Source organism: Phacochoerus africanus, chromosome 3, assembly GCF_016906955.1.
Source record: "Phacochoerus africanus isolate WHEZ1 chromosome 3, ROS_Pafr_v1, whole genome shotgun sequence".
Taxonomy (NCBI): Eukaryota; Metazoa; Chordata; class Mammalia; order Artiodactyla; family Suidae; genus Phacochoerus; species Phacochoerus africanus.
The window spans coordinates 72,706,105-72,719,159 of NC_062546.1; the positions used below are offsets into that span (position 1 = coordinate 72,706,105).

The 13,055-nt window shown below is 35.7% G+C and overlaps 1 protein-coding gene across 9 annotated transcripts in view; it reads right to left on the bottom strand.

Moving 5' to 3' along the window:
• Positions 1-13,055, bottom strand: part of ARHGAP15 (Rho GTPase activating protein 15) — a 619,215-nt gene that overhangs the window by 126,255 nt on the left and 479,905 nt on the right. For all 9 annotated transcript variants that reach the window (XM_047772000.1, XM_047772001.1, XM_047771999.1 and 6 more), the window contains one exon: positions 1,738-1,872. In XM_047772000.1, the coding sequence (XP_047627956.1) occupies positions 1,738-1,872 (135 nt within the window). The remainder of the gene's footprint in view (positions 1-1,737; positions 1,873-13,055) is intronic.

The following is a 13,055-nucleotide window of genomic DNA, read 5'->3' on the forward strand; positions in this document are numbered from 1 at the left end:
CAGAGATGGTCCTACTCTTTATGGAAATTCAAAAGACACATCCTCACATGGGTCTGAGGGCCTGCTTCCCATATCTCTTAGGTTAAGGGAATGACTGTCAAACATCTTCAGAATCAGATTAACTCAAGGAAGGAATAATGACGCCTCGCTTATGTCACAGCCCTCAGATCAGCACATAAACAAGTGTGTTTCCAAATGAGACAATTCTCACTTAAAAGTATGGAGACTGTGATGTGAAATTTGTATTATTTTTAAAAATAACATGATCAGAGACAGGAACCTCAACGCAAGAGGTCCCAATCTCTTACCAGAACACTGTCCTAGCACTGTGAGTAATCTTCCATGCTTTCCTAGTCCCAGGATAAAATATTAGAACAAGCTTTTATGAAAATTCATGCTTATTTATTTTTTCTTTATTCCTCCTTTTAAAAAGAAGTTAAGAGAGCCTGAAAACTATAAAATGTTGTTCTTGAGAAGTAAAGGATCATGAAATAAAAAGGCTAACAGGAGGTAAGAGTTTCAGCCTCACTTCAAAATACATAGTTAAAGCACTGCCACTCTATTCAACAACAATGACACCTGAAATTGTGAGCAGACAGCAAGAGAAAGACCTTGGGAGAATAAACTCTGCTTTATTCCTCTCGATATCATTTTGCCAGAGCTTTAAACAACCGACAAAACTGTTTTGAAATGAAAAACAGAATAAAAAGGCATATGTAGGGGCTGTTTCCAATGGGCTCCCCAAATTCCCACTCCCCCTAATGGGAAGGAAACACTGTACACACAGCCATCCAAGATCAGACCTCCTAAGTAGAGCTTTTTTTTTTTTTTTTCTTGGAGATTTTTCTCATTTGGACTTTAATTAAGCTCCTGCCAGGCTTGCAAGCTTTTTAATTTTACCTTTCTTTCTTCTTTCTTTTTCCTCTTTGAATCAGCCTGCCTGCCAGGAAACTTTTTCCAAGCTGTCACAATCACTGTAAGTATATCCTAAGATATTAAATTTAGAGACGTACTTAGTCGTTACTGCTCCAAGAATCAATAGATGTTTCCTTGCATTTGGAAAGATTTCCATTCATTCATTCACTCAATCATTCATTCACTGTTACTCAAGAGTATGTGTATGTGTGTGCATGTGTTATGAATGAGAAAATAATAGAAAGGAAGCTTTGTAGCCTGTACAACAACTACTGGCTAGTAAGTGATGCAGTCAACCTCCCATTAAGCCACACATGTAATAGAAGAAACTTTCCATTACTTAATATTCACACTGTTTGTAAACAGATTGTAGCCAACTCTTTACTAGTGTTGAGGGGTAAAGGGGGAATGAACCTAGAGAAGGTGATACCTCCGTTGATGACTTAACATCTCTTTAATGAAATGTAATATTTAATTTGCTTTGGTTCTTTTTCAAAATCCTTTCGTACTCAGTTAAACTCATTGTGATTCTGAAAGCATTAAAGGTATGGGCTAGGGATGTGAAAGGAGATCCCTTTACAGCAAATTCCTTGAGAAACTGTTTTTGTTTGAGAAGGCTTAGTTGAAAATTGGTCATCCAAAATAGGATGACTTTTTTTTTTTCTAATTAGGAAAAAACTAAACAAAAACTAAAATGAATGCTGTGAAACATTGGAGATATTATCTCCATGACTGCTATTCTCATCATTCTCATTATTTACTTAGTAATAATTCCATACTGCAGGTTATTCCACCAACCGATCCTGTCTGTGAGGTACTTACTGATCGCTTCCACAAACCGCTCAAAGAAGCTGTAAGGGAAGAGCGGCTCAGGCAGCTCCCGGAAAAACATCTTCAGTGCTCCGGTGACAACGTGGATGTCCTCCCACTGGCTGTCGTCCAAATTCAGCTTCTCTTCTGGGAAAACACGAGGAGAAATGGAACAACTGGTTTTAATGAAACAATTACAAGACACTAATTATTATGTTAATGTTTGCCTACTATCATCAGCAACCGTTAACAGCCTTCTGCACCTAGAGGTTTGGTGCTGTGCATGTTTTTTTTTTTTTTTTCCCCTTTTTTTTTCTGTAGGAAGGGAACATTTTCAATGGAATACCATCTGTAGGAATGCAGCTAACAGAAAAACAAGAGACACAAAGAGACAGTGCCTTTGACACAGTATGTCAGATACATTTATTCCCATAATGCATCAGTATAAAAATTAGCATCACAGCTCAACATGATTCAAAGCTATTTGGTTTTGAGGCCGAGGGGCTAAGAGTTGCCAATGATGGCCGGCTCAAGGGACCGGCCTAAAGGCCTTGCTGAGCCAACAGGAGACATATGCTAAACATGGCAATAGAAAATGAGTTATTGCTTTACATGTGTTAGCCTTGCTATGTACAAGGGAATAATGGGTAACACTTTTTTCCTTCTTTTGCTGAATATAAAGTCGGCAAGGAATAGAATACTGAGTGAGAAAGGATATTAATTCCTTCTTACTGCTTCAAAAATATCTTTTTTTTAGTTTTCATCTCAGTGAGGAAAATGTGCCCAGCAACAATATTAGACAGACCCCTGTTGGCCTACGTAGGCTATGCAAAGCTGTCAAAAATGATAACACACTAAAGACAAACCACAAGTGCTTACCAACTCCTCTTAGAAACAACAGAAATGTTTGTTTGGGAAGCTTGAGTGAGTTGAGACATTTAAATATTAAAGAAAATAAAGGCCACAATAAAGTTCTTAGAAGAAATAAAGAGATGCTGGGCAATTATTTCCTTCCTTTTTGCCTTCAATATGAAAGTCTGGAATCATTCTCACCCAAAAAGGGGATGTAACAGGGTCTGAAAGTGACATCTTTACATAAAATGAAAAGGCATAAAAGCATTGCTGCTGATCCATAGTATTTGTCTTTCTGAACAAACAACAGAAAAGATTTTGGATTCTGGGCTTAATGAAAACTAAAGCTAATCATTTGAGACAACCTAGAGGTTAACAGAAAAGCTGAGTATCCTGGCAAGAACTTAATAGGTATTTGGTCAACTGGAATTGTGTTTCTTTACTGATGTCTTGGGCTCACATTCAGATGCCTGCTTGTGTCAGTTTTATGAATGCAGAGGAGAATTTGCACCAAAATGTAAGAAAAGCTGAGAATTGTCACTGTAGGGGATCTCTGCATGGGCTGTTTTGTTAATAGTGTTCATGTCCTTTTAAAAATATTAGCCAAAATCTTTATCAGATCTTCTATTCTACATGGACTATTATTCCCAGGGCTAGCAAGTGATGTTCCTGCTCAATTGGATGTTTGCAAAGAGAAGGAATGAAGGTGAATCTGTTTATTGCAGATGGGCTATTTTTCTTCTTCCCTTTCAGTCTTCATTCCTACCCCAATCATAACACAATAATTTGATCCACAACAAAATCAGCAGAGGAGACCTTCTCTGTGCACTGCAATCATTTTTGATTGATTGTATTTCAACAATTAGTCTTTTATTTGGCTACACACTATTGAAATAGGACGACAGCATCTTAGCAGGCCAGCTTTAAACAGTCAACTGTTAACAATAGCATCAAAAAGGAAAACCTGATGGGGTTTACTGTCACTTTAAAGAACAGGGTTTTCACATTGTTGAAATCTGTCAGATATTTTGAAATGTCCCTCTCACTATGGTGCCACACCCCCTGCGTGCCCTTATAATAAAATTGGTTTTACTCCTGATTAAATCATTTTCTCCCTACCCACTACCATACTTCTCATAATGGACCTGTGCGCTCTACAGCTGGTGTTCTTCCCATGGTACCAATTCTTACTTTATCTTTTAAGCACTTTGCTGCTAAGATCTCATGCAGAGTGCTTATGTTTTGTTAAGAGCTTCATTCTTAGAGAAATAGCTTAACACATGTTCTAAAAATGTTGTACAACTTATTGCTTAAAACACATTTAGAAAATGTATAAGTATGGTAGCTTTGGCACTGAACTTTAAGTGGAAACCTAAATACATACATACACACCACACACACACAACTATCTCTACCGAAAATGCATCACAAAAGTCCAACACAAAATGCCATTTTGGTGCCTAGGTTTACGATCACCAAAGGCAAGTGTTCAGCAGGTAAAAAAGAGAATGATTTTGTCTTCAGTCAGAAAACAGCAAGAATAAATAACTGCTTAACCAAAGGCAAAGGCCAATGATGTCTGTCACCTCCACATAAACATCAATGGATTGTGAAAATGATTTTGTATGTACTTCTACATACATAAAAAAGAAAATTTATCAGTCAATAAATACCGCTGGATTATATCCACTCAAAATGCAATATAATATCGATATCAACTTGTGTTACACACACTAGCCTTTCTACTATGTAATTTTCATTTTAAAAACACTATTTGCAGCTCCTCAACAAGTAGCTTCAATAAATAATATGGCAAGTAGCTGGAAAGAGTCTTTTGGTATATAATACCTAATTTTTACATTAAGTTTTTTCATAAACAACCAAGGTTAAGATTCCTTGTAAGCCAAAGGACTTCAAGGCATATTTTTCAAGGCTGCTGTGATTTATCTGAATATGAAATCTGTCCATTTTTCTATACCGTCTCATGAATTTAGTTTTGAAGGTGAAGTGACCACACCTTGTCTCCACGTTAAGAGGTAACAAATATATTTGTATTATCTGATTAGCATTTTCTAACTAATCTGTTAGCAGTGATGATGTCTTACACTTCCCTCCTTTTCAATAGAACAGGATTTCTCCATAGTGAAGTGCTACTGACGTTTGGGGCTAAACAATTCTTTGTTGGGGGGCTATCCTGTACACTCTGGGGTATTTAGTAGCATCTCTGGCCTTGGCCCACTGGGTGCCAGTAGTACTTCTCAGTGCTGTTGTTTACAAATATTTCCAGATATTGCCAAATATCTCCTGGTGGTGCATGGTTATCCCCAGTTGAGAACCACAACAATGGAGCCTGAACACCTATAAAAGTTACTCAATAAACATTGATTTATGAAGTTTACCTTAGGTGGGCAAAGAACTGGAAAGCTAGATATATGCATACGGAGATTTCTTTAATATGAACTAAAGAGTTGGTAATCGTTGACAAAATAAAAACCTTTTAAGGATATAAATTCACACAACTACATTTCAGGGGCTCTGCAACAGAAACAATAACCAACCGTTATTCATTGCTTATACTATACTAGGGACTATGCTATGTACTTTGCATTTATTATCTAATATATATTTTTTCAATAAGAGAATGAGGTCCATCCTATTGTTATCATCAGTTCCATTTTACGTATAGATAAAATGAGGTGTGGGTAGATTTAGTAACTTTTCCATGGGTGACAAATGATAAATTCAGGGTAAGAAGCCAGTAAGCCTCCCCTCAAAACTGCTAGGGTCAGACTGATCTTGGCTGATAGAAGCTGAAAGGAAAAAGGCAAACAACTAGTAACTGCCAGTGGTAGTAGATCAATTATTACTTCAAAGATAGTGATTTTTATATTTTATCTCTAAATATCTGACTTGAGGCTATGTTTTTACCTGTAAACCGACTCTGACCTTTCATAATTACTTATTTATAGAAGGAACAGATTCTTATACAAACACATATAAAGCAAACTGGTAATAAAAAGAAACTGCATTAGGAATGAGAGAGAAGATGGAGCAAATTATTATGTGGTGATGGAGTGAAGAGGAAATATGATAGAGTGAGAAAGAGATTATACAAAACAACAGGCCTGGATTTACCTCTCCTTCATTGCATATCTATTTATTTATTGTGGAATGAAGATATTTGGAAGGAAAGTTGTTGATACCAAATGAGAAAATATATCTGGAAAACATTTGGAAAGCAAAAAAACCCCAAACATATACAGGACACCACTATGATGGGGAAATTGAACAAAGGCCAAAAGGCAAGATAGATTAGGGATTAAAGCAATGGAAATACTGAGCAAACATCATTAATGATCTTGGTTGTTTTAGAGGATTTACCTCAGCATAATGAATTTTGTCATATGAGCACAACAAAAATTTTACATGCTGGAGTTCAACACTGGGAAGAAGTCTGGTTGAATCACAACCACCACACTGATCATCTGTGCTGGTTTTTCCTGGACCTCTAATTAGGCTATTGTGAATTCATTTTGGTCCTGGCTTTTGACTTAAACAGGTTAAGCTCCAGAATCCAAAGTCATTATTTACTTTTATGATTTCACAAAAATATAAATATTATATCCAAACATTCAAATCCACCTTGAAATGTCCTTTTTTGAAGGGACTTCTGTGTATTTTATTTATTTATTTATTTATTTATTTATTTATTTATTTAATTTATAAGTCAAAACTTACCTATATCCAGCTAAAAACTATTATATTTGAAAGAAAAAAAAACTGACAATACTGATTAAGAATGATTTTAAAAAAAGAGGACTGAAAGATGGGCCTTTGATAGCCACAGTAGGTCATGGAAATTTCCATAGAAAAAGGCACATTTAAATATCACTAATAGTTTAATTACCATTTTCCTCTTGTATGATATATTGTTCTATAGACCAGTAGAACCAGACTGCAATACCAGGTCTGATTTTAAATAAACTCACTGTGTTAACCTAGTATTGGTTGATATGTGGCTGCAGATAACTTGGACTATCCAAAACAGAGTGGTTACTAAGAATACAGAGGCTCTTCTTTGTGTATTGAAAACAAGTGCATTTTTGCCCTGTAATTTTTTCCATGCCAATTTTAAAGCCCCCTTACAACTTCTATTTTACTGTTGTAATAAAAAAAAAAAATGGAAAAGCTCAGCTTTCCCATGACATAGGGAGAATAGCTTTGATTTCATTAATATAATGACAAGAACCTATTACATCATGAAACTCTCAAAAAGGATGTTGTATCTGCTTCCAGTGCAGATGACCATTTGGAAACTTATTTGAAAGACCTTCTGGGTACATGAATGTCACATCGTGAATGAAAGACATGCCAGAGGGACTATTGATCTAAAAAATAATAATATGTTTGGCCACAATATCAAACTGGAAGATTAGATATAAAAGTGGATAAAACATACTGTTTATCTATAAGGATATAGCTGAATTTTAGTTTACCATTTAAAGGAGTGGATCAAAAGGAAGTTAGTTGAATCATTCAACTAGTTCAACTTTTCCTGCTGTGTTTGCTCCTTAAAGTGACAGTTCAATCTAATTTTTGATGGATTAGAGAGGTTCCAAATTTCCAAATAGGACAATATAAACCTTGTTCCAAAAGTAGCGTCTTTTATTGCTTGGCTCACTATAACCCCTTCCTACAACACCTTGGGTATAACCTGAGACTTCAGTAAGGACACTGTCTTAGAAAACGAGGTTAATTGACCAGCTAACTTGTTCACTCAGTTCTCATTAAACAAACATAGATTGAATGGAGGCTGGATATCAGGCATTGTATTTTGTGCTTTTCAAAGTTATAGCTCTTGAGGCTACTTTACATTCCTCAAAGGCAGAGGGCTTTACCAGGTGCCCAGAAATATTAGTCAAATTAAAAAAATTATGTTCTACACAATTTACATCTTATTTCTGCCCCCTAGAATAAAATACTCTGTTGATCTTGAAGACAAGCAGGGGGAAATTCACCCCCCAAAAAGCTTTATGTCCATTATGGGCTGAATTGTGTCTTCCCAACCCCAGTGAATAATTTGAAGTCTCAACCCCATTTACCTTACCATCTGACTATATTTGGAGATAGAGCCACTTAAAGAGGTAGTTAGGGTAAAATGAGATTATGTGAATGGGCCTTATTTCAATATGACTGGTGTCCTTATGAGAAGAAGAGATAAGGACACACACATACACAGAAGGAAGACCATATGAGGACATAGGAGGAAGAGAAGCATCCAAAAGCTAAGGAGAGAGGCCTTGGAAGAAAGCAACTTTGTCAACGCCTTGATCCTGGTCTTCTAACTTCTGGAACAGTGAGGAAACACATTTCCATGGTTTAATCCCTGACCCACTATACATACCTCCACCATCGGTGTGTGATATTTTGTCATGGCAGCCTTAGGAAATAAACACAATGCCCCAAGGTTTTGTGCAGAGAAAGATGCCATGCTCCTAGATCATATCTAAAAATTTTCTTAACACATGGGCTACACCATACTTATGAGATATGGTCGACAACAGAGAGAGCTGTTTAGGTGTTCAAATTAAATAGAAATAACTATCTAGATTCAGAGAAAGGGTCTGAAGATGGAATTAGTTGAATAATTGCTTGCCTACTTAGGCCCAATCTGTTTCATGAGATTTGCTCTATAAACATGCATGGCCCCCAGACAAAGTATGAAATCATTACTGCTGTTTTCTTACTCATTCTTTTTTCCAGTTACTACTTTTTAAGTAGAAATAGTTCACTGCTGCTATAGCCCGAGACATGAAATACTAGGGAACATTTAAAACGTTCCCAAGAAAACTCAATACCAGCCAACTCAACTCTCTATGGCCATGGTGTCTACTAAAGAAGGTGGAAAGTGATTTTAAATATGAAACTTTGTAGTCCAAAACTAGAGAGATTTATCCCTTACAATTTATCACTGTAACATTAAGGAAGCTATCTGGAGGCTTACATTTGAAAATGGTTACTTTCCTGTAAGCAGAGATGTTGGATCTATGTATAAACTGAGTGTTTTTGCCACCTGGTCTACAAAATCCAGTTTTGTGTGGCCTTCTTCAAGTAGGAAAAGAGGGAGGAATCAAGAAAATAAGCAGACATTCTCTAAGTTACTAAAACTTTATTTGTAAAAACTTCTTTTTCTTAATATTCACTGGGATATTCTGGCATGCCATGTTAGCTAGCTTTCCATGTACTTCATGCTGTGTGTATTTCTTTGGAAATCATATAAGAAGCCCAAGGTATGCAAATAATGTCACAGGCTCATATGAACTATCTTTAGTTAATCTCTTTGAGGGAGGAAGAGAAGGCTCCTATTATATCCAGTACAGGAACTGAGTCAGGAATGAGAATGTCTTATTTTTATTTTTCCTCAGATTTCATTTGAATGTAAATAATAACATAATAAATACGTACAACTGAAATTTGTGAAGCAAGCATCACAGATGGAAAGTATAACAAATGTGTCATTGTGCTGTGCATTTTTAATTTATAATGGCATAACATAAAATATCTTCCCATCATCATAACTCCATGTATAACACCACCTTATAAAACGATGTTATTGACATTATGCTTCTCTACAGGCTTCTAGATTTTTTTCTGTATAGGTATCTGAGGGGAGGTAGCCCTGTTCAGATTATAACAACAACAACAATGACAAAAATGAACTGGCTTTATTTATCAGGATAATAAATTTTAAAAAGAATACATTTCATGACACCACTATATAGCACTTTAATTCCTTTCTTACTCAGAGCTTCCAACACTGCCCTTATTTCCATCCAGTCAAAGGCTTTTTGTACTCTGCAGACACTATACACAATGGTTCGTTTTATTTAACCATCTTCTCCAACCAGATTCTGAATTTGCCTGGATTCCATGGATGACTTCATACGTTACGTACTCCAAAGGGTAGAGAATCGTAGGATTAAATTTCAAGAGTCATTTTTTGAAAATTTTCTTCGTTAGTGGTTCTGAATTTCAAGACTATTGCTATTTGTTCTCTCCAACTTATATTGCACTTGTAAATACCAAGTAGAAGGTCAGGTCAAAACATACCTCATAATGATATCTAGGAAATAAATATAACTAAGTCCTATAAATACCCATATACAGATAACATGTCAATGTAGGTTGATGTACATACATAGAGGATACATAATGTATTGGTTTCCTCACTTGTCTAATGAGAACTTTCAACTCACCCTACTAATTTTGTGTGAGGATTCAATAAAGTAATATATGTAAAAGATCTAGTACAGGCTTATTATAATATTATTAGAAAAAATTTTAAACATTATCTTTACAGTCAGACTTTGGCAATATTTCCAAAATCTAATATAATTTTTTGCTTTTATTATTCCTTTTATTTCACTGTTGGTGTACATGAGGTTAGAAACGATATTATTTAGCAGGAGAAGGACTGGATTTTTACTAATTTAGAAGTCTCCTGCCTGGATATATTCTGTTAGGAAACTAGAAATAAAATATAAATCAAATGGATAGACTAAGACAGAGCTATTCTCATTCCTTGAAAACATTTTATTCCTGGATAGGCCATCTATTAATTGTCAATTAAAGATAACCAAAATAAAGTGAGGATCTTTAGCGATTATTGAGGATAGTATTTTAAACCTAAATTATCTTTACTAATTGATCCATGGGAGTAGTAAAGTAAATTTTGTACTTTATATCACACGAAGAGCGAAAGCTCTGCAAAGGTACATATAATGAGTAGAAGATTTATAAATCTTACAACTACATGCATAAAGTTAGAGAGAATAGCTACGTATTTATACATCAGTTTTTTTTGTGAAACCACACAATAATACTATCTTCTTAGTTCTGCATGTAAACAATATTTCAAGCCCAGAATAGTGATATAGATGCTTTATTAGGTCAATATATTACCAATAATTGTTTTTGGTGTTTTGTATGTGAATGAAAAGCTTTAGAGATATATTTTTTCCACCTCAAAAGAGAGTCTTCCTGTCTGATGCTGGGGTCCTCCAGTTATGGAGAATAAAATCCTTCTGTGTTCCTTTCTACAATAACTGAAGAATCATAATTCATACAAATAATTTAAATGTGGGTTATTTTTATTACAAAGGAGCTCTAAAAACTATTTGATAAAGCCCGTCAAAATACCTGTTAAGATGATACTCAAAAACATACAACTGTTTAATATGAAGTATGTGTTGCTTGTTTTTACATTTTTTTATTTAATTTTTTTTTTTTTTTTGGTTATTTCTTTGGGCCGCTCCCACGGCATATGGAGGTTCCCAGGCTAGGGGTCGAATCGGAGCTGTAGCCACTGGCCTACGCCAGAGCCACAGCAACGCGGGATCCGAGCCGTGTCTGCAACCTACACCACAGCTCACGGCAACGTCGGATCGTTAAGCCACTGAGCAAGGACAGGGACCGAACCTGCAACCTCATGGTTCCTAGTCGGATTCGTTAACCACTGCGCCACGACGGGAACTCCAGATTTAATTTTTTTTAATTTTTTTTTTTTTTGGTCTTTTGTCTTTTTAGGGCCGCACCCATGGCATATGGAGGTTCCCAGCCTAGGGGTCGAATCAGAGCTGTTGCTGCCGGCCTACGCCACGGCCACAGCAATGCGAGATCCAAGCTGTATCTGCAACCTACACCACAGCTCATGGCAAGGCCGGATCCTTAACCCACTGAGCGAGGCCAGGGATAAAACCCAAAACCTCATGGTTCTTAGTCGGATTCTTAAATTTTATTTTTAAATAAATAATATATTTACATGACGTTCAACTTACATGGGTATATACTGACTGCATGAGCCTGTTTCTAGTCTATCCTTAACTATCCAGTTTACACCCCCTACAGAAAGCCTATATTGTGAATTTACTATATATTCTTTCAAAGACTTTTTTTTATACTTAAGCAATATTACCCTCAGTTGCCTTTTAAAAAATACTAACAGTTATATAATCTATGCATTGTTCTGCATTTGATTCTTTTCACTTGACATTACATCACAGAGAGTGTTCAAAATTAGGACATAGTGTCCTCATTCTTTTTTTGCTACATATTTACTTTTATGAATGTACTTAGCCAATTTCCAACTGTCAAATATTTTGCATAGTGCTAATGTCATTAATCTTGTACTTAGATCATTTATATTTAAACATAAGTAAGCACCTACATGAGAAGAAAAAATTCTCAAACTTTGAATTTCTAGGTAAAAAGTTGTAAAAGTATTTTAAAATATTGATAGACCTTGCCAAATTAACCTCATAGCTGTGCACCAATGTATGTTTACTATCACAATATTTGAGATACTATGGTTCATTGGGAATATACAATCATTACTCCTTATAACTCTTCTCAGATGACTATGGATAAATTGTGCCTTTGACTGTATAGTTGAAAAACTATACAGCAAAGAGTAAAACAGGGAAAGATACGGAGACTTGGACTAAAAATATATATATAATGTCTTCGTTAAACACATGAGAGGGTCATGAGAAATTTAATTTCTGATGAAAAGTTTGAATAAATAAAAACTGATAAAAATTGAGGTTTAATAAATATTTAACAATAATACAGTTGGCCCTTGAACAACTCAGGTTTAAGCTGCAAGGGTTTACTTAATATACACATTTTTTTTCAGCAGTAAACACTGCAGTGCTACATGACCCTTGGTGGTTTAATTCAGTGGGTGCAGGACTGCAGATGCAAAGGGACTGCATATGTGGAAGGTAAGTTACAAATTATGCTTGGATTTTTCCACTGCATAGAGAGTCTGTACACCTAATCCCCGAATTGCTCAAGGGTCAGCTGTAATTACAAATATACTGGTTTCTGATGAAATAAGAATCTAAACAGAAACAAAGTAAAATTTTTTTAAAAAAGAATAAACATGCTAGAAATGAATGAGTGGAATCCATCACTATGTGTCAATTTCAGCATTACATAGTGTAAAATGAAACTAAGAAAACACTGATCAAATTAATATAGTCACTAATTAAAAAACAAGACACCTATTAGGTGTTAGATGTGCTAAGTGCAAAAAGGTATGGGTGGGAAGGCAGTTAAAAGGAGAGAATGAGGATTGAAAGCTGTCTAAGAAATGGCATATAATCTCTTGAAGTCTGATAAATTTTTACGTTCTTTTTAACATCATTACCAGGACAGTGCTGTCTCTAGGGAAGGAGCAACTCCCATTATATATATATTTGTTTGTTTGTTTTAGGGCTGCACCCATGGCATATGGAAGTTTCTAGGCTAGGTGTCAAATTGGATCTGTAGCCGCTGGCCTACACCACAGCCACAGTGATGCAGGATCCAAGACACATCTGTGACCTACACCATAACTCATGGCAATGCTGGATCCTTAATCCACCAAGAGAGGCCAGGGATCAAGTCTGTGTACTCATGGTTCATTACCACTGATG